The following is a 27825-nucleotide window of genomic DNA, read 5'->3' as shown; positions in this document are numbered from 1 at the left end:
CATTACATCATCTCAAGACTACGGAATAATTTACCTGACTATGTAAGAAGAGCCACATCTCTTAATATTTTCAAATCAATGCTGGATGAGGTCAACGTGTCTATCGGAGCGAAAGGTGCTTGTGCGTTTTGCACATAGTGCGATTCTCTGTAACTAGATTTACTTTTAGTGCTATTGATTGTCAGATTCTCATTTATTTCTTATTCTTTTATTATGGTTCTTATATCATTGTGTAATTCTTACTTATATATTGTATATTTAGATTGTTTAATTTATTATAATCATTACTATATAATTTACTATTTTATTATAATCATTACCCATCTTGATATGTACTGTATTTATGTTAATCTGGCACGTTCACGTTAAAACGAGTCTTACTCATCCGTGAAATGTGGATAAATAAAGTACTACTACTACTTAAAAGCCTTTAATTTCACCACTTTTTAAACGAATGAAAACCAAGTTGTAACACAGTCTGCAGTCTGCGTTTTACACTGACCGAATTGCAACTTGACAAATCAATGACATCATGTCAAGGAATCGTTTCGTAAATTACTTAGTCCACTGATATAGGCGCGCGGTAACATCCTCTCCCGTGGCAAAACCAGGGTCATAATACCGTTAAGTGTGCATGGGGTAATTAAGATAACAATTAATTTGGATGTGAAACTGTTTAAGTAATTTTTTGATTGCCTTGGTTTTGCAGTGTTATCACGTATTCTGCTCAAAGGCCTTTAATTTCACCACTTTTTCAACGAATGAAAACCAAATTGTAACGTAGTCTGCAGTCTGCTTATTAGACTGACCAAATTGTAACTTGACAAATCAAGGAGCTCATGTCAAAGGCGCTGGGAAATTTCCTATAATTTGGCAGAAAGTGTGATTGACAACCTTCTTAAGAATTACCATTAATGATCTGCATATTATAATTATAGTTAACATTATCCAAGAATAATAATCTTTAAGTTACTACTTCTAAATATTATTTGGAAATAATACTACCTGTTTGCTGTTATGTCTATCATGTAAATAGAATGGCATCAGCCTCAAGCAAGGAGTTAAAAATTACCATTCGTCATGTTCAACAAGCAGCAAAAAGAATTGCCCCATACATACACCAAACTCCTGTGATGACTTGCTCAACCCTTGACAATAAAGCGGGTAGAGCATTGCACTTCAAATGTGAACTCTTTCAGAAAATTGGAGCTTTTAAGGTGAGAACTGAGATGAAATAGATTTACCTCATTACTTATTATAAGATTTTTTCAGGATACCAGTATGCAGACTGAGAAGAGGTATGAAAATTTAAAGTGCTTTGTTAGATAAATGAGAATCGGGACTTTGAATAGACCTCTTTCAAAATGGCGGCCAAATAGATATTCTCTTACTGCTAATAAGCCTTTCTAGCCTTGCCCCGACAAGCAGATTTCAAAAGAGTTTTTGGTTCAAAAAGAGGATAGTAGGCCTAATTAACATGAATAAAAAAGAATGTAAAGGTTGTCGCCGTTTATGAAAGTGTTCTGTGACTAGTACTGACATGTTCTGTGCCTTATCTAAGGTTTATCTCTTCACGATGACATTAATGAGTTCTGAGTGAGACATCATTGCACTTTTCATGCAAGTGAAAACAAAGATTTTCATGACAAAAGCAGGGTCAACTGCTGTTCACTGAAGACCACTGAACAATTGGGTTATGCATTACTCAGGGATGGCGCAATGGTGAGAGCACTCGCCTTCCACCAATGTGGCCCGGGTTTGATTCCTCGACTCGGTGTCATATGTGGGTTGAGTTTGTTGGTTCTCTACTCTGCACCGAGAGATTTCCCCGGGTACTCTGGTTTCCCCTCTCCTCAAAAACCAACATTTGACTTGATTTGTGTTGATTGTTAATTTCACTTTACAGTGTCCCCAATTAATGCTCCAGCGCTAAATCAACTAGACACTTAAATAAGATCCTTTCCTTCCTTTCCTTTCCTTTACCAGATAAGAGGAGCAATGAATGCCGTTATGCAGCTGCTAGAATCTCTTCCATCAGAACAGAAACCTGTACTTGTGACACACAGCAGTGGAAATCATGCACAAGCTCTTGCACTGTCTGCAAAGACAATGGGACTTCAAGCATACATTGCTATGCCAAGAAATGCTCCACCAGTTAAGAAAGCAGCTGTCAGGGATTATGGAGCAACTATTGTTGAGTGTGGTGTATCAGCTGAGGTGCATATTATTTCTTCATAGGTAAACACCAAGTCAGTTCTGGGTTGAACTGAATAAATAGGAAACTTGTCGGTGAACATTATTTTCTTGATGTCATCATCAGGGGAGATGGGAAAAAGAATGAATCGTTGTATTAATGCAGTGACAAAAGTTATTAGCACTGAATAAAATAATTTATCAATTAAGTTTATGTGTCATGAGAATTATTTAATTGGCATGGTAAATGTAAAAAAAGTGAAAATGCTCTCTAATCTTTGAGAATAGATTTATGTTAAAAACCTGACAATTATTGTCAAGTTATTTTTCGTTGTTCATTACATTATATACCACTACAGCTTGTGCTGTAAGGTGTCTCGTGAGAAATAGCTTCCTTTTCCACATTACTCACTGTTGGCTGACAGAATTTGTGTTTGTTTATGTAAAAATTCAAAGACAGTAAAACACATCTACAGTAGATATCAACCCTGTCCAACAAGACTCAAGCGAACAAATGGGAATCAATGTTTTCGTTTGGGCAAGCCATACCCCACAAGTTGCTGCTATTTGTTACAAGTTTTTATAATGTTTTATTTAAGGATAGAGAGTTGACTGCCAACAAAATCCTTGAAAAGACAGCAAATTCGTATCTCATTCCACCATTTGATCACCCTGACATCATTGCAGGCCAGGGAACCATTGCTCTTGAATTCCTTAATCAGGTTGGTTCATAGGTCTTTTCATCTTCTCATGCCTAGAGTCAAATTAATGACAGTGATGATTACATTAACTCTTCAAGAGGAATTTTCTGTAGGAATTAATATTTTGCTGAGACAACATACTGTAAAATGCCATCAAGAAGCCCTTTGTTTAAACAGTGTTGTAAGGGTTCAGAATAGGCTCATTGAAAAGGAGGGCTTTTGTTATCATCATTGCTATCATTATTAAACCTCACAGTCAAGTGGCGTCCTTTCTTTTAACAGTTACCGGTACTTTAGTAAAATATTAGTGTTCTTCAATTTTTCCCTCTAAATAATAATTTTTTATGTGAGCCCTTAATGTAAGGAGACAAAGAAAAATGTAAGGAGACAAGGAAAAATATAAGGGAGCTTAGCTTAATGTCTAGTTTAGGCTGTGCTTTTCATACTGATAAAAGTTCACAGGTGTATCATGAGCCCGGGGAGGTGATAGGGCTTGGTTTATAGTAATTGATGACATTTCTTTGTTTTATCATTTAATTTTTGAGTTCATGTCTGCCTCCTCTTCAAAGAGAGTCTAGCTGCGAAGTTTTTGCGATGGTAATTAGTTCTACTTTACATATGAAGGACAACTAACTTTCATAACAAAAACTTCGCACTTAGACTCGCTTTGAAGAGGAGGCAGACATGAACTCGGAAATGGCCTATTGTGTGGCAGGTTCCATCCTTGGATGCAGTTGTTGTCCCTGTTAGTGGAGGTGGAATGTTGAGTGGAATTTGTATTGCAGTCAAGGCACTTAAACCTCACATAAAAATATATGCTGCTGAGCCACTGAATGCTGATGATTGTGCAAAGTCATTTGTTGCAAGGAAGAGGATTCCTTTACAAGGTGACTTTTCATCATTTTTTAACCATCTAGGATCATGATTTAGATTTGCCGACAAGACTGAGATTCACAACGTCTGTTTCAGTTTCTCCGTTCAGCACTTAATTCCCGTTTTTGCTTACAAGTACCTGAGTATGCCCTCTTACACCAAGTGTCTTCACACCAAATCACACCAAGGTAGCCTTGTATGCTGGAAAGAATAGGTCACACGGCAACACCAGGATCTCCATTCCCAACTTTTTACTGGTGGGTGGGTCTGTTGACAACTTTCTCACACGTGAACAAGGGTTGTGAAATGGGGGCAATACAAGTCTTTGAAAAGAGCTGTACAGGTCCACCACAAATCAGTAAATATTATTATATTTCTCCAGCTGTTTCCATCCTTTCACATTCATTTTTGTGCATAACTTTATACATCCTTGCACAACTTTTTGCGTAGGCATGAAATAACCAACATGTGGAAAAAAGAGTGCACAATGGTTATGTTATCAACCTTTCGTTTTTTTTTTTTTCATTGCTGAAATAGAAGGTGTTACTTCTTTGTAGATACCCCTAACACCATAGCTGATGGCTTAAGGACAAGTGTTGGGTATCTAACCTGGCCAATCATATGTGAATATGTGACTGATGTAATAACAGTGACTGAAGATGAAATCACGTCTGCAATGAGACTTGTCTGGGAGCGAATGAAGCTTTTGATTGAGCCATCTGCGGCAGTGGGAGTGGCAGCAGTGCTATCAGAAAATTTCAAAACAATTTCTGCACAAGAACTTAGCAATGTGGGTGTTATACTGTGTGGGGGAAATGTGGACCTAGATAATCTTCCATGGACAACAAGTTGAGCTTGAGTGTAATCAGTGACACAATTTAAGGTGGCTCAACTTAGCAGTTTCAACGCTTTCAAGCAACGTTCTTATTAGAAGGATTGGCACTACCAAGTTGTATCACATATTAGCAAAGTTATGGTACCATGTGAAACATTTATTGCTGAACAAGATGCGGCCATTTTTTGTGACATGATAAGTTACCATGGAAACAGGAAAGCCCAGTAAAAATAGCCTATATTTTGGCTTTAGTTGCCCATATCTTATTGCTGGAAAGTGATCAGAAGGCCAAGATGAAACTGTCTGAGCAAGTAAAGCCAAAATAGAGGCTGTCTTTGCTGGGATTTCCTGTTTTCATGGTAACTTGTTACGTCACAATAACAATCGCATCTTGTTTGGAAACAATCGATGTTTCATATGGTAGCCTAGCATTGTTGTTATGTGATAATGTGTTGTCTCTTGAAAGTGTTGAAACTGGTTTGAGCCACCTTAAGAGCAGTCTGGATCCGCAGAAATAAATGTACCGATTTATCCTCCTGCCCTGAGTAAAGCTTGGTTTTGAGTTTTTCTCAAATCATTTCGCATTATATGGTACCAGGTTATTTTCCACTGAGGTGAGCTGGGGAAACTCTAAGTTGGCAAGTTTAAATTCTGTTAAATTAATTTTTTCTGTTATTCTTGTCAAAGCATTCTTTCGTAGAAACAATAGTCAATAGAGAATACTTTATAAATATTAATTTAACTAGCACAATGACTATTTTCCTTTTGGGACTTCTCTTTGTGTTATTTCATCAGTCATTGTATTTGTAACACAATGCAAAAAGTGCAAATATTCGAAAGGTATGTGATATCTAATGCGAGATGAAAGAAAAAGGAAACATCAAACTAGCTGTGTTTATATTGCCGTGAGAAATTACAACAAAGCAATATTAAAGAACATGTAAACGAATAGACCTTATTCGTATGTCCCGAAAGTCCCGAAAACGTTTTGGTAACCGAAAACCCATTTGTGAAACTGCCAACCGCTTGTCTTGGAAAGTTTTCAAGGTAACAGAAAGAAAATTAAAATGGCTGTGAAGTTTGTCAACTTAAATTCTCTCCATTCTTGAGATAGAAAGGGAATTGTGACACCCGAAAATGGCCCGTAAAGTTTTGGGACTTTCGAGAAAGGGGTCCCTGGACTGTTTGTTTGTTTGTTTGGTATTTATTTGTTTCAGCAGGTTGACGTTTTGGCAGCTATTCAGCTGAGGACCTGCTATACCCACCCACCCATATACTCACAGAGGACAGCCACAACACCGGGAACTTCATCCCCTACTCTTCTCGAATAATGTGTGGGTTCTTTAACGTCCCACAGGGAACTAATGAACATGGAAGTTATTTGTGAGACGGGACCTCCGGCTTATCGTCCTTATCCGAGAAGACTTGAAAGTCTAACTATTTGCGGATGTTATTACAAAGGCAGCACTTTCCCCTCAGTTATTTAAAGACCCTGAGTGTTGGTCCGGCCGAAGTAGAACTCACGACCTCCCGCATGGCAGCCCGGTGCTCAACCAACTGAGCCACCGGTGCGCTGGAACGAACGGGTATATAATATACCGGAACGAACATGCGATGAAGACTGATGCGGGTTGCATCTGAAAAGATTCCCCCCGCATACCCGGCATCAACCTCTCCTTCATGCTCGTTTGCAACCGTGAGAATACGAATTTATACCAATATGGCCTATTAATCACTGATGGGGTTGTGTTTATTTCGTATTGATAATACAAAACCGCTTTTTCAATCATCACTATCATCATTTCTTGTGGTGCTTTTGCCATCGTCCCGTGCACGTTTTCGTGCAAGATATCTCTCTTTAGCAGACATTACAGTTTCCTCTGTGCTGCGCTTAGCAAACTTGCTGATCGTCTCTTCACTTGATTTTTCTTTGACTGTTTTTCTTTCCTGGATAACCTCTGTATCGAGGGCTTCAGTCTTCTTAGATTTCTCGTTTTTTCCGCTGCTCTGATTTATAGCGTGCTCACGTTTTCGACTGCTTTCTTCAAAGTCGTCATAACTTCGGTTACGATCCGAGCGATGATCTTCGTGTTTCGATTGACGTCTCTCGGAGTGACTTGAATGTCTACGGTGTTCTGTATCCTTACGATCTCCTCTTTGTCGCCTTCTTTCATTGTCGGAAGAATCTGATGACCTTGTTTTTTGTTCGTCATCACTTTCCGTGTCCCTTCGTTTCCGAAAGGCAGGTTCGTGATGTCTCGAACGGAGAGGCGGACTCTTCGTCCTGTGTCTTCGGTCTTCCCGTGATTGGTTGTGATGCCTGGAACGTCTTTGGTCGTCTTCCCGATCTTCTTCCCGTGTTTCTTTTCTGTTGCTATCTCGAGTTTCTTGACCTCCTTTTGCTGCTTTCGGTTTACTATCGTTATCATCGCTGTCTTTGTTCATTTTTGTTGAATCATCGGCAGTGAAAGATCCTCCCAGTGAAACATTGCGATTCAAAAGATTACGGTAAAACAAACTCAAGTCTTCCTGCTTCGTCACATCATTGGCAGCTGAAAAAGAGAAACTCAGTTTAATGAGTCTTTCATTTTCAAGCTTTAAACTCAGCCAAGTCTACATTAGCCCACTGAAAGCTCTAGAAATCTTGCATTTATGGTTTTCAATTTCACGTTTCCTCGAGTCATCGCTATTATGTTGGTGGATGAAATCAAAAATATCACTCCCAACCAGCATATTTACATTACATGACATTACACCGCTGTCACCTCGGTCTCCAAGACATTCGTTGCAAACTACCAATGGCAAAACTACTTAGTGGAGTCTACTTTATTAAGCAGGGGTAATCGGATAAAAAAAACTCGGAGCAAGCGCAAGAACTGGCTTTGAACCCGGGCCACACTAGGCATTACTAAACCACGAAACACTGAAACAGCTATTTCTTTCTACTTTTTTTTTTTCTCGAACATCGAAACTCACAAGTGAGCAAATTCAGCAGTTGTTGATCTGAATACAAAGAAGTCTTGTTTCGGTGTTTTAGTGTTTCGTTTCGCTGTTTCGTGGTTTAGTAACGCCCGGCCACACTGGTGGAAGACAAACTGAGTTTTCTCAATACTAAGACATATCTGCTAAACCTAGCAATGTACTTATTGAATTTTTTTTTAGCAAGTAAAGGAGGATTGGTATATCTCTTGCCATGTCATTCCCTAAAACCCTCAATTGCAGTATACCGATAAAAAAGTTTCTACAAGATTTTAGCCTTCAATTTTGACGCAGACATCTGTTGTCCTATAACAAACTACACGGTTAAGGCTTTTTTAATTAAGGGGGAAAATACAAATCTCGGTAGGTATTTAATTGCGGATTAGAGCGAGTTTCATTCAAGTGTCGTAGAACCAAAACCGAAGTAATTACTTTCGCCAATCAAAAAGGACGGAGACAATCCAGTAAACCAATCAAAACTCGAAGTAATTACACGTAGCCGACACAAAGCGCGGGAAAATGTGCACGCGCGAGCCACGATTGGTTGAAAAAGTGGCGCGAGAACTTTGAATCAATCACTGAGTGTAGTAATCATAAACCAAAGTAATTCGCTAGAGCGGTTTTCAATTGAGTGTCCAAAGTAATTAGCGAATTGCTTTGGTTCTGCATTTACTTCACTCAGTGATTGGTTGAAAGTTCTCGCGCCATTTTCGATTGGCCAAAGTAATTATTACGACACTCGATTGAAACTCGCTCTAAATTGAAACCCGCTCCAGTGTTCATAGGTTTTTAACAAATGGGCCCAAGAACTTACAGTCAATAGCTTCTTGTCGCCTTAGTCTCTCTTCCTCCTCTGCCTGTTCTTGCATTTTCCTACGGAATCTGGTGAAAATTTGGTTAAGGTGTCCATAAAAGTAGTCCTTTCATAACAAAGCTAAAGTACTATAAACAGATAAATTTTGATTTTGTTTTCGGCAAGAGACTAATGTATTTGCTTAACATGAAAACCCCGGCTAAAAACGAGAGTCGAGACTATGACCGCACCATTAGAGACTGTTAGCATCGGCAACGGGTGCGAGTACGAGAGAAAGTACAACTTAAACTTGTTCTCGAACTCGTTCTCAACGTATTTAGGTAAGCGTATAATACGAGTTCCAGTCTGCAAAAAATACTATTATTATGTAATGAATGAATAACGCCTTTATTCGCCTTGTACTTAATTACTACATACATACATAAATAAAGAAAAGATAATATTTGTTTGTACTTGATTTTAAGATTTTCTAGCCAGTTATCCAGAGTTTAAAGTTGTAAAGAAAATTGAGGTAGAATCTATTTTAAAAGAAGCAGTTTTAAAAGTACAATGTAATAAGAGAGAAAGGATATATTCTTAAGTTACGTTTAACTATGTTCTGACAGTAGATAAGGTTTCAATTGTTTTGAGAATTGGTATATGTTTAGTTTTTTAAGACTTGGGGGAATTTTGTCCTAGACAATACATGCAGCATATCCGATTGTTTGTTTTCCCGTATTAGTTTGGGATGAAGTTCTCAATTCGTCGCCAGTTTTGAATGAACATGTTTTCAAGAAAAGCAAACGCAATTTCCCTTTTGACAAACTCGCACTTTCCGCTTCGACTTTTCGATGTAAAGTCATCGCAATCTCGTCCCCAGAGTCCGCTTTTCTTTTGGTCAGCACCAAGAATACGGACTCTAGCCATTTCCAATTTATGCGCAGTCGTAGTGAAGGTCCATTTTTGTAACCGTTGACGACCACTGTTGTTTCAAATTTCTTAGCGTGCGTGGACGTGCCGGAAGTCTGTTATTTGCGGACCTCCTGCCTTGGAACTGGCCAGAGTCCGTATTCTTGGTGCTAACCAAAGAAAAGTGGGCTCTGGGGACGATATTGAAGTTGCCACAGATTAACTTGCCGGGAGGAGTTGAGCACGCAGGGCTGCGCAAATCTTAGAACTCGTCTTCTCTATTGTGCTGCCCACTGTCATTGAGCAACCACTGCCACCTGGGAACGGGTTGATTGCGAATTCGTTTTTTAGGTTCAAAAGAGGTTTGAGTATGATGGAAATTAAATGAAAGTCATTGGAAATGGAATATAAAACGATTTTCTTACTTCATCGCAGTTATGACAGTTATTGAAGCAACTAAGGTTCGAGACGTCGAAGATCGATGACCGAATATTTAAGACGAAAAAACGAAGATACCGCAGCAAAAATAGAGCAGTACATCGCATATCACGGTATTCCTGTTGTTCACAATAGCCTGTGAGTCATTTCAGGAAATTTTTCAAGAGGACTTTTCTCGCACCCAAACGGTGAGACCGGTAGGCGGGAAACCAAACAAGACCCTGCGTTACTTCACCAGAAGTGACTTGGGCTCCAAGGCAAACAACAGGAATGGACTGTTTTTGCTGGTCACTGTTAGATATTCTACTTTTTCCTAGGGGTATTCCTTTTCCACATACTAGCCAGGGTGTATGGAAAACCCTGTGGCCACTGCAGACAATAGAATAACAACAGGAATAACGTAACTTGCTGTTTGATATGTTATTTTTTCTGGGCGGGTTTTTGTTTCCCGGGTCTTTGGTATGTAGGCTTTAATCTTCGTTTTGCACATACCATGGGGTTCGAGTTCAGACTTTCTTGGAGGCAGCAGCAGTGGCAATGGCAGCATCTGCAGCGGCACCAGCTGTATATTAAAAAGAAGACCAGTTTCTGCTATTGCTGCTCTACTTTTTTTTGCACAAGGAAAATCGTTTCATATCCACAGCTTCAATACGTGACTCTCAAAAATAATATATTCTGCATCATTTCATAAAACATGCCGCACATAGGCATTGAGGAATTTTCAAAGGATACGCTTCTGTAACGAAGGCTTCTTTGTCATCAAATTCACCCTGTTCTTTTTCCCTCTCTTTCTGCACTTGGCGCTCCACTGTTCGCTCATACTCTCTCTTCCTGGCTGCAGCAGACTTAAGCAGTCCTTCCATGTACTTAGGCTGGAGATATCCAAAACCACAAAAATATCAAACACCAGAAAATACACAACAGACCATGACCTCATACCCTGTATGGGACTATATTGTTATGAAGTCCTGACACCCCGTATCCTCAGAAGTTTGTCAAGTTTGTTTTTAAGCACTTACTCTTCCATAAGCTTCCCATTTTTTAGGAAAACTCTATAAAAACACATACCAGTTACAAAAGAAAATTCAATAAAACACATCATGCAACTGCATCTGATAAAGCAAAATCATGCTTGTCCACGTCAATTTGGTCAGCTGCCACCAAGCCAACAAATAAAATTATTATAACTCAAATATTAAAGAAATTTAATGATAGGTGATACAACTTATCGAATAGGCCATTTTCAAATTCTCACGGCTGGACTGGATATAGCATGAAATGGAGGCTAATGCGGGCAAATCTTTTCAAACACAAATTAATTTGCCTGCATTAGCCTCCATTTCATGCTAGGTCGAGTCCAGCTTGAGAATTTGAAAATGGTCTATTGGAAGTTGGTGACAGTGTCTATTTGTCCCAGAAGGCCAGGGATAAGATTGGGGCTTCAATTTCAGGTCAATTCACCAAAGGAAGGCCAACATCATCCTCCGTTATGGCAGCTATTTTGTACTTGACATTCAGTTTGGCAACTAGAACTTTCCCTGTCATTCAACCATTGCACATACACACAAATAACATTAAAGTGAACATGGCTATGAGTAGCTAGGGCACAAGACAATGGTTTTAAATCAAAGCAGACAAGACACAGGTCTACAGTCAGCTGAGGCCATCAAAGCAATGATGCTGTTTGGACTATGTTGGCAGGTCGTAGCCAATTACACCCAAGAGAGTTGGCTTGATTGATGTAATATCATCATGCTTTCACACATGGAATAAAATTTGTGGCCCCAACAATTAATAAACAAAGCAACCATCTTTAATGTCGATAACTCTTAAGAGTAATTCAACTGACAAACCTGAGGTCAACGGTGAACTCATTTCACTCCCCCCTCTTCATCAGCGCTCCGTTTTACTGGTATTTAAAGGTACTTATTTAAGCTACACTGAAGGGAAAGAAGTTGAAACAAGGATGTGAGATCCTGGGATCAAACTCAGGACCTCTTGCACCAAGGCTGGTCACTGACCGACTGTGCCATCCTTGCTCCTATTAATTTTTCCAATATTATACTGTTTTGGAGCCTACCTTTCTGTCTTTTTCTGGATCTTTGAAGTTAGCAGCTTTCTTTTTTTCTTCCATTTTATCATAAACAGCATCATATTCATAAACAGTTGGGTCTTCCTTCAGAGCTTTTTGGATTTCTATCTGTGTCTGTGTTATATCAAGAAGAATAGTTAGTTACCTACATCATGGTCACAGTTGCTTCAGTAAAGTGAATTTTCTATTTATATTTATCGTGGAACTGTTAAGCATCTTACAATGGCTAAAAATAATGCTTTACCTGGGTAAAACAACTACATGTATGATCAGTTTTTCCCCAAGGGACTTGCGGAAGTTGGGAGAATTCTCAACACTGAGTTATGCAAAGCCTCAACTGCGTCTCGGGTTTGCATAACTGTCTCGAATTCTCCCAACTCCCCCTCGTGTTTAGATAAGGCAATGGAAACACAGAAAACGTCCTCTATTGCTTAAATGGTGCTAATTGGGGACTCATTCAGGCCAGACCATAGCACCACCTTGCTCTTGTCAAATTGCATGTGGGACCTTTAACATCCCACAGAGTTTATGAACAAGGGTTGTGAGATCGGCCTACAGTTTATGGTCCTTACAGAGAAGACTTGAAAGTCTAACCATTTGTGGATGTAATTAAAAGGCAGAACTTTCTCCTCAGTTATTTAAAGACCCTGCTTGTTGGTATGACTGGGGTCTAACACATGACCTCCCACGCACTAGTCCAATGTTCAACCAACTGAGCCAACGGGTCGGCAGTTAATATTGCAAATAATTATTATTCTTAGTTAATGGGGACATTCACACCTCAAACTCCCTAGGACGCCTCCCATTGACGGGTAAAATCATCTGGCGTTAGAGGAAAATCCATTAAGGGATCAATGGGTCAATGGTTTGGCTCTTCACATGCATTGAAAATTAGGCAAGCTAACCCATTGATCCCTAGGAGTGACATTTAACAGATTTTACTCTGTGATCTAATGCAAGACGATTAAATTTAACTTGTCAACTGGGTGCGTCCTAGGGCGTTTGAGGTGTCAATGAGTTATTAAGAGATATTTATAATAAAGATCAAATTAAAACACATGAAATTAAGCTGGATCAAGTCAAATCAAACATAGGTTTTTTGACGAGACGACAAAACTGGGGCACTCAGAGACTATGCTCTCAGCGCAGAGTAGAGGTCTAACCAATAAACTTAACCCACAAAATTTGACAAATCAAAAGTAGTTCAGCATTGTCTGTACTCTCAACAGTGGTCAAAGTGTTGTGGATGCTGCTTGCGTCGGGCATGATGCAAGCAGCGTTGTCTAGCCTCTTATCGACAATGGCAAATTAGCCAATCATATTGCAAGATAACAAGCAATCGTGGTAAAAAATGATGTTGAGTCTGGGAATGATTCCCAGGCTACATTGATGGAAGGCAAGTTCCCTCACTACTGAGCCATTACCCTACCCCCACCCCCCCCCCCTCCCCTGCCCTCCCACCTGTTCAAGCACTGAAAAGACAACAAGCAAAATTTCCGAATATCTGCCAAACCATCAAATAAGAGATTCGTTATTTCATTGCAAAGAAATTCTTCCAAAAACAACAACAACAACAAAGTAAATATTCTCTGTTCACCTTATTACACAGTGGTCAAACCAAGACACTACAGTGCATGTATAATAATGATATAGTGGAAAAAAAAACCAACCTAAGCAGGGAGGCGCGGTGGCCTCATGGTCAGTGTGCTCAACTCCGGATCGAGTGGTCCAGGTTCGAGTCCTGGCCGGGGACATTGTGTTGTGTTCTTGGGCAAGACACTTTACTGTCATGGTGCCTCTCTCCACCCAGGTGTATAAATGGGTACCAGCAAATCTAATGCTGGGGGTAACCCTGCGATGGACTAGCATCCTATCCAGGGGGGAGTAGAAATACTCCTAGTCACTTCATGCTACAGAAACCGGAGATAAGCGCCGGCCTGATGGGCCTTCTAGGCTCGTAGCAGACTTTAGCTTTACCTTACCTAAGCAGTAACTATTACATGTAGTCAGGGAAAATTACCTGCTTCATTTGTTTCTTCTTCTGCGCCTCTTGAATAAGAGACAAATTCACCTCCTTGTGGGCAGAATCCTGAACAGCAAGAAAAATCACCAAAGCAGTCTCTACAGATTTACTTCAGTGTTTGCAGCTAAAATAGGGTGTTGTTATAAGACCATGAAATTTCACTTTTTTCACTTATTTCTATCCTTTAAGCTAAGCCTAACAAGTACAATAAGAAATGCGCTTAATCAAATTTAGTTTTATTGGTTTCCTGCCATTACAGCAAATTTCAGCTTGATTTTCAGCAAATGCTAACGTCTCTTCCAGGACATCATGACCACCTAACTGTTGGAAGAGAAAGTCCTGAAAACGATATTGTCATAATTTTGAGAAAAATTGTGTCTATGAACTGAGTCCATGGATGTGGCCCATGCATCACGTTGTGCCAACAGCCATCGCATGTGTAGAATGACGATCCAAGAATACTTGGAATACTCTTCAATATCTTGTCTTACTTATACTCCCACACCATTTTAAACTATTTGTTATCTGAAACTATTTGATACTTGAAAACTCTAAATTATTGAAGTCGAAAATACTAGATACACGGTACTGGATAACACTGAATACTTATTAAATTGGTGTCACATGGTAACATGACATCACAACTTCTGACACAACAACTGGGTCCGTGGAGCAGTCCATGGACTGGGTCTACAGGGGTGGTCTATCTCTTGTATACGTCCCTTTGAGAAGTGCAAATCACGTCAATGTGATCATTCACAGGGAGATCATGCCCTCCCTGTGTGAACATTAAGTTACACACCAACTTGCAAAATTTTCGTCTCTCTATCCGCATGTTCAGCCGTACTTTTTAAAGTAAACATACCTCATCATCACTGGAATCGTCACCAAAGGCTGCCAGTTTCTTCAAAGGGTTATTAACAGCCTTTTTACCCCGAATGATGAGACCATACCTGCAAAGTTAGAACCCTTTTCTATCATAAAAGCTACATATGAAGATCGATCGACTATTCCCTGTAAAATTTTTACATTGGCCCACATCCTACAAGTTCAGCCACATGCTATACATTACAGCATGCCTATATAAAATAAGAAATCAGTTGTCAAACTTACCTTTTGGGTTCCCCCATCTTAAAGAAATGGGTTGAAATGGGGTTGAAATCTTTTCTCTTTCTCTGTATATCGCCATCTGCTCAGCGGCTTGTGTAAATTACAAGAATTCCTCACTTAAGTTACACGAATTGTCCTCTTTCCTCCACCGGGAACGACCCTTCACTTTTTGGAGAGTCTGAAGACAGACTATTCAAGAGTTACATCGTAGGTCAATTTCAAATGGCATATCAACATTTACAGCTGGAGTTGACCGAGACCACGTTTATTAATTAACAGATTAACTTAATTTTATGTTGAAATGATATATGAAATGGATCACATATGAACAGCGGATATGAAATCAATACTTCACTTGATTTCATATCCGCAGTTCATGTATGATCCATTTCATATATCATTTCAACATAAAATTATGGATCATATATGAACAGCGGATATGAAATCAATACTTCACTTGATTTCATATCCGCAGTTCATGTATGATCCATTTCATATATCATTTCATCGTTGATTCATTCCTCACGGGAACATTTGAACCCACAAATGACCAGCTCCCAACGTCAGTGGTTTCATAGCTGACAGTTGGTTAGAATGTCGCACCGGTATCGCGAGTTCAAACCTCGTTGAAGTCCTGAATTTTTTAGGCTTCTTTACGCAATTGCAAAAACTGCGTTCATAACTAGCTTCACTTGATTTCATATCCGCAGTTCATATATAATTCATTTCACATATCATTTCATCGTGGATTCATTCCTCACGGGAACATTTGAACCCACAAATGACCAGCTCCCAACGTCAGTGGTTTCATAGCTCAGTTGGTTAGAACGTCGCACTGGTATCGCGAGGTCACGGGTTCAACCCCGTTGAAGTCCCGAATTTTTCAGGCTTTTTTACGCAATTGCAAACTGCGAGGATCATAGCTTCACTTGATTTCATATCCGCAGTTCATATATGATCCATTTCACATATCATTTCATCGTTGATTCATTCCTCACGGGAACATTTGAACCCACAAATGACCAGCTCCCAACGTCAGTGGTGTCATAGCTCAGTTGGTTAGAGCGTCGCACCGGTATCGCGAGGTCACGGGTTCAAACCCCGTTGAAGTCCTGAATTTTTCAGGCTTCTTTACGCAATTGCAAAAGTTGCGTTCATAACTGCGATAATCATAGCTTTACTTGATAATTTAATGTGTGAAGACTATCCAATCGGAAGCCAACAGTTTTCCTTGGCGACTGACTGACACGGTGTAGCAAATTAAAGAATGGTGAGACCCTCCTAGGGGATTTGGGGAAGAGGGGAACAATGGCAAATTATCTTAAGGAACATAAAAAATTTTTGGGATCAAAAAGCTGGCAACGAGTTTGAAACTAATTTCGGGAACAATGTCGCATCACAAGCAAATTTTTAAAGGGAACAAGGATCACCCCTTCCTCCCCGGAGGGCCCAAGTGGTAATAAATTAAAACTGAACACACTCAGTGGCATTCTTGCTATGACTTTTTGATGCTCCTGCAGGCAAATTCGTGAAAGTCTTGCAAGTCTCTATTCTTCATCGTAGTCGAGTCAGAGACCACAACTCTTGGCTCTTTTCCGAGCTCAGACTCAGATGTTTTAGGGTTTCATCACACACGTTTCGTTTGGAGGAATGCGAGACAAACATTTATGGACGTCGTCCCCTGATTACCCCATTTATTTGCCGAGTACGAGCAGAGACTGAATACCTCCCATTGGACGGGTAATATGGCTGTGAGCATGCTGCCTAGCGTGATGTACAGACTGAGGGGTTGTTGTTTGTGGGCACAAGCATCAACACAAACGAACAAAACGAGATGTAAAGAAAAGAGGCGAAGCCTTCGGCCTTAAATTAATCGGCCATTTGTCTGCTCTTTTATTTTTGTCTTCCTGCGTACATATGTCGCTCAGATAAGTCGCCTTAATTGAAATTTTTAAAAATAGCTATCATGATATTCTTCACAGAAGATGGCATCATCGAGTTGAAACTGCGAGGAAGCATATATAAAAGTTGACTGACCAACATTTTCTGAAAAGGTATCCTTACATATAACATTTTTTATTTACAAGAATTAATTTGTACTGTGTCAATAAATTATCGGTTTGACTACCCGAACGAATTCAGCGAATTCAAGTCAACTATGAGAGTAGTTTACAGTGAATGAACGTTGCCTCTTTACAGCAGTGTTGTTACAAATAAGACCTGGGCGTCTCATCGAATTATGTTCTCTGACAACTGCGTTGAGCAATGATTCACATGAACTGGGCTGTGTAGCGATTAAGCTCAAATCATCTCCTCTCGATTCACATCTAGGATGAACAAGTTATGAATCAACAATCCGATGTCCCACATGTCACGTGATGCTGCTTTCTGTACTCTTGATGAAAAATGGTTCACGTCTGTAAAAAAGAAGGTATCGCAATTGTTCATTATTGTGAACACACGAAAAACGTGTCTAAGTGAGCGAAAGATCCAGCCCCTGTGAAATTGATGATTTGCATCTGACGTCACGGGGGCCATGTCGGATGGCAAGAACAATAACCTGTCTTTCCGCTGGGAACTAAACTTGATTATCATGCAAATTCTGCGAAAATAAATAGGCCATTTCCGAGTTCATGTCTGCCTCCTCTTTAAAGCGAGTCTAATTGCGAAGTTTTTCTTATGATAATTAGTTTTCTTTCATATGTAAAGTAGAACCAATTATCATTTCGCACTTAGACTCGCTTTGAAGAGGAGGCAGACATGAACTCGGAAATGGCCTATTGTATTGTATTGCCATCCAATATGGCCACCGTGTCACGTGGGTGCAAACCAAGAATAGCCTGACTTCTGATTGTATCGGACTGTATTTTTGTTTGTTTGGTCTCATGCCCTCTGAAGGTCCTCAAGCTAGTCTAGTCAGGTCAACCCGCACTGTGCTGGGAGAAATAGATCCAACACTGACCCATTCCCTACGATTCCCTACACTACTCTCCTGTACTCTTGGCGAATTGTGTGCCGCGACTTCCCGCACTTTAGGCTGATGCTCAACCGACTGAGCGAACCCGACGGCGATTAAACAATGTTTACAGGTGAAAACTCTTAAGACGTGAAGCAGAACGCGGTGCTTCTACAAAACACCGAGGAGGCCGGGACGCGGGAAATCACTCGAGCCATCAATTAGATACCAGCTCCCAGTTGGTTTTATAGCCTGAAAAGGGCCGGGATCAGGGATCGGAGTAAGGAGATCTGGAATCACAACGCGTTGGATCGGGGATCAGCAGTATTTTTCATGGAATCAGGGATCAGGGATCAAATTTTGGTGGGTTCAGGGATCAAAATTGTCATCATCTTTTGGATGAGGGATCAAATTTTTGGGTAAAAATACGGCATCAGTTACGAAAAAATATACCTCGTTACGACCCTGTAATAAATTAGAAGAGAACACACCTCAGTATCGCAGAGGTCACTTATTTAAGTGAAGGATCGTATAGGAGCATTTGTAATGTTTCGAGCGTTAATGCTGCCACCATTGCCAACTAAGGGCTGAATTGTAAGTCATGAGGGAAGTTCGCCTTGTTTAGCCCGCCGGAAACTATTCATTTAATTAAAATCTGCTCCGGCTCCGGAAAGTGTCTTGAGGAAAAAGCAAAGTTAACTAATTCTCAAAACGATTGTCGCGTTAACGGACAATCCTAACCCTAACCCTAACCCTAAACCCGAAGCCTGTGAAACCTACCCTACATGTACTCCACCACAACGATAATATAATCAGATCTTAACACAAGTTTGAAACTTTATTGAGTGGCGTGATCACCGTGACTCATGCTTCGTACCTTCTAAAATGGCTTTAAGCGCTAATTGTTCATAAACGTCTTGCAGATGTGCCTCCAAAACATTTAGGACAACAGCTCCTATTTCTTCTTTTGATTTCCCCAGAAAGTAATCACTTGCTCTGGCAAAGTGTTGCAGATCCTGCATAACTTGTACTTCAAACATAACAGACACAGAAGCACTGGTCATTTGAGCTGTCTTGACATCTCTGAAGACATGCTTGTATGTCAACACATCCAGATTCATCCTGCAATGAAAACAGTTTGGTATTCGGGTGACAACGTCTTTTAAAAGGAGTAAAAAAGGATGTTTTAATTTAACATTTACCAGTTTGGAACAAGTTGGAATTTTGTTGAAAAATATGCTTAAGACGGAAATGCGTGATATTGACCCGGCTATGCCACTCGAGCATGAAATTTAATTTACATCAGAATATTCCCTTTGTCTGAGGTGATTGTAGATATATCTACAACAACAACAATGAGAACCTTACGTGAGGTGGTTTGTCTATCCCAGATAATTAAGGAGTTCCAGGCCTGACAGCGGATGCCGTTACAAACGTAGCTTTCCCTTCATGCAATTACTTTTTAAAGACCATGAGTGATCGTCCGTCGTTGGTCGGTCCGATCGAGGGATTGTGTCCTTGGTGACTCCCGCACCAAAGACCAGCTGCAGTCAGTGATTAATCGGAACCAGTTTTTAGAGGTCGACTGCCCATGTTATTTCCACGAAAGACATTTTTGGACCAAATACTTTTAATAAGCGAAGCTAAACGTTGGTTAACGGGGGGACCCCCTCTCCCGCGATCCCGTATTTCTCCTTAGATTCCTCCTTAGATTATGAGCCCCTGATCAAACACAAAACGTGACTGTCATTTGGTGATTTGAAGGCCGTGATCGGCTGCCGTCTATTTCGACACTTGTCCAGAAAACTTCATGATTTATCCTTCTTGGGTAATTCGGCGGAATCCTTAATGCGTATTTTGCGTATGGCTTCTGGGTGCGTGTAGGAATGATCTCAATATCTCGAATTAAACTACTCGTAGAGGGCACAAGATAATAATAATGATGACAGATTATAATCTGTCATAAAACCTTCTCGTGCGAAAACGTCATAATCACACCACAAAATATGTTAAGCTATTTTCCAGAGGAAAATGTGTTTGGGATCCTGTGACTCCCCAGACCGTGATGAAAATATTAAAGGCTTCAAATATGGACCTGTGGAGTAAGCCACGGTTGCCACTTGATCATAAGTCGAACCAAGTAAAATACCTTTCAACTTTGCTAAGGCCTGCCCAGGCCCACAGGCAATTCCCCTTGCCCGCAGCTGCTTTGTACTTTTGAGTCTTGGGAATAAAGCAACCTCCTGTGGGGCATTGAAAAATAAATTAATAAAATACCAAGAATCTAGCGTTGCAAAATTGGCCAAAATTAACACTTTGACTAAATCCAATGGGATTGTTAGCACATAAGCGTTAAAGAGCATTTAATTAGAAGTTAAAGTGGATGAGCTTCATCATATAAAACTGCTGATAAACTCATTTTATATTCAAATGTACCATTCTCTCGTCTGGAAGAATTGTCCGAGCTGTTCAACATTGATTTTATCATGCATTAGCATAACAGTTAGGAGAATGTTTATTACGTCCAAACGCTACCTATTTTTTTATAAATCTTCTTAATTTAGGTTCCAATACTTAGAAAAATCTATTTCAGCTCCTTCAATTCAACAAAAGGCGACTTAAATTAGTCCCAAAGTTGTTCAACACCTCACAGGGAAATGATCATTTAGACAGCGCACGTATTTTTGGTACTTAATGTCCGCTTTTCGGTGGGTGTCCGTCCTTTCAAGTATTTATTAACTTCAGACGTCAACGTTAGATCCATGACGCTCTAACATGCTTCCTAAAGTAAATGTTATAAACGAAAACAAAGAATAAATTGTAGTCAGTTATTTATTTATTGTTTTCGAAAATGAACCTTGAGAGATTTTTTTTAATCCAGTGATCGAATAAGGTCAAGAGTGCTTTAAATATTTAAAATGTTTCGGAGTTTATTTATCAACTCTTACCTTTTTCAGTTGAGATCTTTCAGTCTCTCTATCTGCGTCCGTTTGTGCAAAAATTTCGTTCGTTCGACTCGTGTTAGGCTTTAAGGTGTATATTTCATTTTTAAACCAAAAAATATTAGTATTGTATCAAAACACTTGGCACACTCACCTGAAACGACGACAGCCTCGCTGTCACTCGCCATATGGCAATTGCCCATTATCTCAACAGCCGACAGCTTGTTAACACTGAATGTGATCCTTCTCAATCGAAGACCCTCTCAGCTTCTATTTGAAGAGAAATATATGGCTCCCCTGCTTTAAAGAGTCTTCTGTAAGTTGGTGAATGTGATCAATATCCTTTAAGAATTCCCGTCTTATGCACACTTGCTTGCACAGGATCGTTTATGTTATCACGTACAGTGATGTTCTGTAATATTTGGCATTCTTGCTGGCGTCACCATGTTTACAGGGCGTAAACGTTTCCATGCTGAAATCTATTTATAGGAAACAAAGTAACGAAAGCAGCTTACTTGAGTATGCACGCAATGCGATGAATTCCAAATAAGTAATTAAGTAATGATCCGTGTAAGGTGGATAGCAATTTCCTTTGTTATGCTGCAACGGGGCTTTCCCCACATAGGAATGTTATCATTTTTACACAGAGAATGCATAAACCTACAGGAAAGCCGTTAACGCAATAAAATTCATTTACAGCCCACTTTAATTTGAAAGGGTGTTTTTTTGTGTTAAAAGATTTTGACCAATCACAAGAGTTGAAAACAAAAGCCAAGAAACGTTTACAATTTTACATGTTCCCCACATACGATTTCTGTGGAATTCATTTAAACTGAGACCCGATGAAAGATGGAAGATGGTTGGAAAGTAAGGATGAATATAATACTGCTTTTATGAAGTTTTGTTAACTTTTGCCGTTTAAGCCAATCAGAAGTAAGTACAGACAATAGAAAAGTTATCACCTTTTTGCGTACCAACTGAATTCCAACATGTTCGTTGCCGTTGTTGCTAGCGTTCTTATCTGGACCGTTTCTTAATATTTGACAACGAACTGGCCAGGCACTAAAAAGGAAATTGCGCTGAAAAGGCATCCAGAAGGAGATTTTTTAATTTGATAAACTGATCTTGGCTTGTTGGCTTTTTACAACATTACAACTGTTCACATAGTGCAATATAATACTGAAATATTGCAAACTTGTTGAGCATAGTGCAGTCTCGTCCCGAGAGTCCGCTTCTCTTTTGGTCAGCACCAAGAACACAGACTTCTAGCCACTTCCAATTTATGCGCAGTCGTAGTGAAGGTCCATTTTGTAACCGTTGACAACCACTGTTGTTCCAAAATTCTGACCGTGCGTAGACGAGCCTTAAGTTCGTGATTTGAGGACTTCCTGCCTTGGAACTGGCCAGAGTCCGTGTCTGACCAAAAGGAAAGCGGACTCTGGGGACGAGATTGATGCATTATGCAAAGCTGAGTCAAGCTACTCAACTGGTTGCTGGAAACGCATTTGAACGCTTAACGCGCTTCTCTTCTCTCGTCGAGTTCATCTCTGCATAATGTGTAGTGTTTGTAAATCTCCAAGTCCTTTACAAAGGCTTTTGAGGGGTTTTTTCCAGACTGCCATAGTGAATGTTGCAGTCGTGAACTTTTCAGTCAGCAGAAGGATTTTTCACAGGTGTTACTTTCAGATCGAAATGGACTTTAATTGGAGCACCTCAAGAGAGGTGGTTCCTTCAAAGAATAATTGAAAGTCTGTCTCCAGTAACCGGTTAATTAAAAAATCAAGTGCTCCTCAAAATATGACCGTCAGTCAAACGTCGAATCAGTATCTAATACCAAAGGCATTCGTGGAGTAAATGGTACCAACTTAACTGACAAGGATCCGACAGCCGACCAAGCGGTAACCGTGACTGAAGTAAGGGTCTAGCCAATCACAAAACGCACACAAAAAAATAAGCCAATCATAACGAAAAGAAAAAATAATGCAACTGGCACAAAATGCGAGGAAAAAGCATGGGGAGGCACGGTTTGCTTTTGATTTTTACTCCTACAAGCATGATGGGGTGTGAAAACCTCTTTATTCCGGACGCCTTGTAAGCCGCATTGCATTGAAAGTTTTTATGCCCCCAAAAATTAATGAGAGAAAACGGTAGCTTTGCTCCCGCGAGGCAAACAATGAATGACGTTAGTGGGTGATATCCTGAAATAAAGATTATCGATATAGTACTTCCTCGATCTGTGTATTTGGACGCGATATCATGTCAGTAAGGCAACCAGATCAGATGACTCAGCTTATACCTCCAAGATTATGACAGCAAAGGCTTTAATGTATATGGGAGTTTGCCATAGTCATTCATTTATAAATAAAAAGTATAAAAGGCATAGTATTCATTTAAACGGGATTTGATAAATGATAAAGTACGCGAAAATGAAGTTTTTCCGGGAGTAATGTAACATGTTAATCATACTCTGAAATAATCAGAATGTTAACAGTAATATTTTTCATGTGGCGTTTAAAATTCGCTTAAGAAAGATAAGTAAATGTGAGTTAAAACGCTTAAGATGCTGCGATACAAAAAACGTACTCTAATCACCTCTTAATAAATTAAAAAGGCACCTAAACTGTGTCAGCCATTAATGGAAGCCAATACGCCCAGTAGAGTTTTTTTCAGTAGTGTAGCAGCTGCTCTCATAACCTGCTATTGTTTGGTAGTGTAAGCAGCTTCTAATATTTTTAAGTCATTATTTCAATTGTTAAGTCTTTTATGTTTGGGTTAGGGTAGTAAGCCAATTTATGAGAGCTGCTAAAACACCCGTTTCTTTACATGAACAGATTTTAAAACTACCGGGTGTGAGTAAGTTCACTATGGGGCAGGTTTAATTTCTTACAAACTCGATGGACGCTGTTCCAAGCTAGTGCGATTATTTTTATAAATTGTTTTAAGGATTTTGTCTGATGATTTTAAGATTTAAGATTTTAAAAGCAAGATGGTTAAACTAAAAGTGATTTTCACAGGAAATCTTTGTTTAATTTAAAACTTAACGAGGAAAGCGTAACCCTGGCTTTCGTACGCGTCTTTTGACAACATGAGCTGCCCTGTGGTGCTGTAAATTCTACGGCCTGCCGCCTTTGATTGTCCATAAAACCGTCTGCTTTTCAATTATATTTCAAGAAAAGGAGAAGCAATTCCATTCCTTGAAACGCCTTCCACTTTAAGGTCGAGATAGAAATGCGCTGGGAAATTTTCGCCGGTGATATCGAAAAACGCTCGTTTGGTTCCCATTGATTAAAAGCTCTGCTATCATTGGCGTAGATATTTTTTCCCTAACCCTAACACAGATTATTTTGCGGCTGTCTGTCAGGCAAACAGATCATGAACTATGTAAAGTCTGAGAGTTTCTGATTATCATATTTTACAAACCTAGTTAACGATAAGGTGAAGGGAAGTTTTCTAGCTATTTAAAAGTCTCTATTTTTTTTTCGACTCGCAACCATATTTGAAAGGTTTTTTTTATGATAAACCACCATCAATGTTTAAAGAAATGCCAAAGGTTAAAGATTTCGACGCGGCCAGTTTTAAGCGGTCTGAAAATACGAATTTAGAAAAGAAAGCATGTCTACTTCCAGTTAAAAAGAGAATAATTCAAAGACAATGATTAATGTGCCATTCCCCGTTTCCTAGCCGGAGCATCTTATCTTTCGTCTCCGCCATGGTGTATACGTTTCAGAGAAAAACACCTAGTTTTATCTTCTTACTGATAAAAACACTGATTAAATTTTAGCAAAAGTCCTTGAAACTCACAGAAAGTTATTCCTCAATGATAATTATTGCTGGAAAGTATCCCCGCCAAAGGTCTCTCAGGTGAGTTTTAAAGACATGCCTGCATGGCTAAATAAGATTGCTAAACCAGATTTCAGTAAAGGGTAGAAAACCACTTCTCTGATAAGGTAAAATAACTGTAGCTGATAACAAAAAAACTGCAGTAGTCTAATGTTTGTTTTTCTCGGCCTACGGTGTTAACTAATCTAACAATGTCAACCAACGGTCAAAAATGTTTGGTTATATCAACAAAAATCAGCAGGGAGAGCTTTTTCAAGATGAAAAGAGTTTGGTAATATTTCCTAAAAGCGTAATCTAGAAGGGATCTTTACCAAAACGTTGTCCGCATTCTGTGCTCCCACGTACTGGAAATTTCCAATTCAAGTAATGGAAGAGTAGTATGCTAAACGACTTCCTGCATTTTCAGCTTTTACGTTCATTCTTATCAAATGCGATTTTTCATCCTCTACGGTGGCCAACCCGCGAGCCTAGCTTTCAAGGCTATAAAAGGCTATCGCACTCTGTAGTCAAGTCGCTTGGTTTAAATTTTTCTCAGGCCTGCTCCTAACTGTTAGAAAAAGCTAATATGAGCCAGTTTGTTTCTTTTAAGGGTTTAGCAACTATTATATGTGTTGTTGTGAACATTCTTCAAGTACAAGGACAACTAACTTTCAACTGGTGGTACAGGCCCTCAGGCAAAGAATATGAAGAACCGGCCATGAATAAGGTGAAATATATTTCGGTCGGTAAAGTTTTCAGTCAGTGAAAATCGGCATTATTATCTCTTCAGGTTAAAGTCAGTAAAATCATAGTATCAAAAAGAGAGGAATTTAAAGTAATAACGTGATCTTCGTTAAAAGGACAACAGGCTCAAATTGTCTGCTGTCCAGTCCAAAAATCTTTGAAACTTATTTCTGATCTACGGCTTATTTCATCTCCGTTTACATCAAAGAAATTTCCGTGTAACAGTTTATCCCTCCAAAGAGGAACTCAAAAATAAGAGAAGTGCATAAAACGTATTTAATTTTAAATTGGATTATATTTTTATCATATTGTAGGAAGTTGAAAATTCCTGTTCCTGTTTATTCTCCCTGAAACGATTGCGATTTGAAGCTTATGCCAGCACAGTAAAGAAGAAACTAAGACGAAATAACAAAAATATGTACATATAAATACTGTAAGGACACGAACGTTTACAATGAAACCTTAGGGTGACTGGGAAATGCATGTAGTTCAGGGCCGTAGCCAGTATGAGGCAAACCGAGGCACTAGTCTCAGTCATTTTTTCGTGATTCTTTAAAATAAAGGGTGATTCCAGTGTTGTCTTTAAAATCTACTCATCATAAACACCTAGAATTCCTAAGTAGAGAATTTAACCATGGACATTGCCTCAGTCATAATTTTTTTCTGGCCCTGTAGTTCGTTATATGATGTGGGAGTTTCGTTGTATCGAAGTTCCATTTCATACCGTCCGTGGGTCAATTGAGAATTTCTTTCGTTTCGTTTCGTTTTTCGTTAACATAAAATAAATAACTGGGAGAAACAGGCCCCGGACCGACATAAATGGCGAACTTTGGTATGCAACACGGGTACCAGTGTAGAAGAGAGCAGACGAAGTTACTACGAAAAGGCACACATAAGAAGAAACACTGTGTTGAGGACCACGATAACGATAACTTCATTGGGACAACGGTGGACGCCTAATGGCCCACAAACGAGCCTGCCGAACAGACAGCCAAATTGCTATGTAAGTTGCAGAAAATTGAGCCACTAAGATTTGAAACTATTTACATTTGAGGAAAATTCCATTCTACAACGGTTCTTGGAAAGAGAGAATATGCATAATTATCAGTCTTTACAGTTACATAAAGTATTTCTTGAATTTTTACACTGACAATTTTACTGATGCGATATAGTCAAACTTCAGGCACACTTTGATTTAAGTGTAAGTCATGGTTACTTTTAGAGTAGGTTTCGCCCGCCAAAGGTTGTTTGAAAGAACGATTTTCACTCAAAGCTATCACAGTTTTTTACAATCGTCTATCTCTGTCTTAATGCGATTCTTCCAACCCTTTTTCAGCATGATGAACACTTTGATCCTGTTAGCCTTATAAGGCCAAGTAATACGAGCAACATTTTTCGTGCAACTTGTCGCGCAACAATGTTGCGTTGCAAGTTGAGATGGTTTGTTGCGCTTATTACCACCTTCTTGTGCAACAAATTTTCATGTTGCAAAAAGTAAAAGCGACGTCTAATTTTGCAACGCAATTAACACAAAAATTTGTTGCGCAAGAAGATGGTAATACGCGCAACAAACCATCTCAACTTGCAACGCAACATTGTTGAGCGACAAATTGCACGAAAAATGTGGCCCGTATTACTGGACCTTAAGATAAAGGTGTGGACGGACTTAAAGTTCGGAGATAGCTATAGAATGACTAAGTCATGTCATGTCCTGACACTCTTTATAAGCTAAAGCATCTGATTTTTAGCATTTTACATTGTTCTTGGGCAAAGAGAACGGGAAAAAAATGTAGCAAAATTTTAAAACGCACTTGTCACTTGCTGGCTATAAAATGTGCTGTCAGGCGTCTCAGGCTTACCACATGTCTGCATCCACTTTATACTCACAATACGTTCGTAGGCTCGGACTAATTGTCTTCTGCTTTAGTAAGGTCCTTTCAAAGAAGACTTCAACTGATATAAACCCCCTCTCCTAGGGAGTTTGAATCGCGAAGCTTTTACAGCAGTTTTCAAACGACTGTCGGGAAAGTAATTACGTGATTGCAGTTGATACGCTTGGAGATTAGTTTATAAATCTCGCGCCATCATTTGATGAACCAAGGAGGATCAAAACCAAAACCAATCGCGACTTGCATGCGCGTTTTTTCCCGCGCTTTGAGCAAGTTACGTGAAACTGCTACGAATTTGGATTGGTCCATTGCGCTGTTTGCACCTGCTGTGATTGGTCGAAGTAATTACTTTGGTATTTGTTTTGCGACACTCAATTGAAAACCGCTCTGAGAGTTTGAGAGATTGCCAATACCAGTAGATCTTTCATTCGCTTGTTTTGTTTATAGCGTGAACATAAGACATCTCTAGAAATATTTTGCCACTCTATTGCAAGCCAATGATTGTCGGTTGTCTAGTTTCAAGTAAGCC

The 27825-nt window shown here is 39.5% G+C and overlaps 3 protein-coding genes across 3 annotated transcripts in view; 1 reads left to right on the top strand and 2 right to left on the bottom strand.

Moving 5' to 3' along the window:
* Positions 1-5484, top strand: part of LOC138045081 (serine racemase-like) — a 6163-nt gene extending 679 nt beyond the window's left edge. The window contains exons 2-6 of the mRNA XM_068891456.1: positions 1037-1217; positions 1987-2217; positions 2793-2915; positions 3610-3781; positions 4325-5484. Coding sequence (XP_068747557.1) covers positions 1038-1217; positions 1987-2217; positions 2793-2915; positions 3610-3781; positions 4325-4620 — 1002 coding nt within the window. The 5' untranslated portion in view covers position 1037 and the 3' untranslated portion in view covers positions 4621-5484. The remainder of the gene's footprint in view (positions 1-1036; positions 1218-1986; positions 2218-2792; positions 2916-3609; positions 3782-4324) is intronic.
* An 853-nt stretch (positions 5485-6337) lies between these two features.
* On the bottom strand, positions 6338-15039 carry LOC138045080 (nuclear speckle splicing regulatory protein 1-like). The gene is made up of 7 exons (XM_068891455.1): positions 14950-15039; positions 14702-14789; positions 13834-13902; positions 11802-11927; positions 10454-10593; positions 8396-8463; positions 6338-7154 (listed from the first exon to the last, which is right to left on the bottom strand). Exons 1-7 carry the CDS (start codon positions 14964-14966, stop codon positions 6385-6387), a joined length of 1278 nt encoding a protein of 425 aa, XP_068747556.1. The 5' UTR covers positions 14967-15039; the 3' UTR covers positions 6338-6384.
* Positions 15040-16809: 1770 nt separating this feature from the next.
* LOC138045079 (flotillin-2-like) lies at positions 16810-21264 on the bottom strand. The gene is made up of 4 exons (XM_068891454.1): positions 20999-21264; positions 20052-20145; positions 18780-19024; positions 16810-17363 (listed from the first exon to the last, which is right to left on the bottom strand). The coding sequence occupies exons 1-4, from the start codon at positions 21045-21047 to the stop codon at positions 17248-17250; spliced, it is 504 nt and encodes a 167-aa protein (XP_068747555.1). The 5' UTR covers positions 21048-21264; the 3' UTR covers positions 16810-17247.
* Positions 21265-27825: the final 6561 nt, after the last annotated feature.

This window comes from Montipora capricornis, chromosome 4 (assembly GCF_036669925.1).
Source record: "Montipora capricornis isolate CH-2021 chromosome 4, ASM3666992v2, whole genome shotgun sequence".
Lineage (NCBI taxonomy): Eukaryota > Metazoa > Cnidaria > Anthozoa > Scleractinia > Acroporidae > Montipora > Montipora capricornis.
This window is presented reverse-complemented; position numbering and strand designations above follow the sequence as displayed.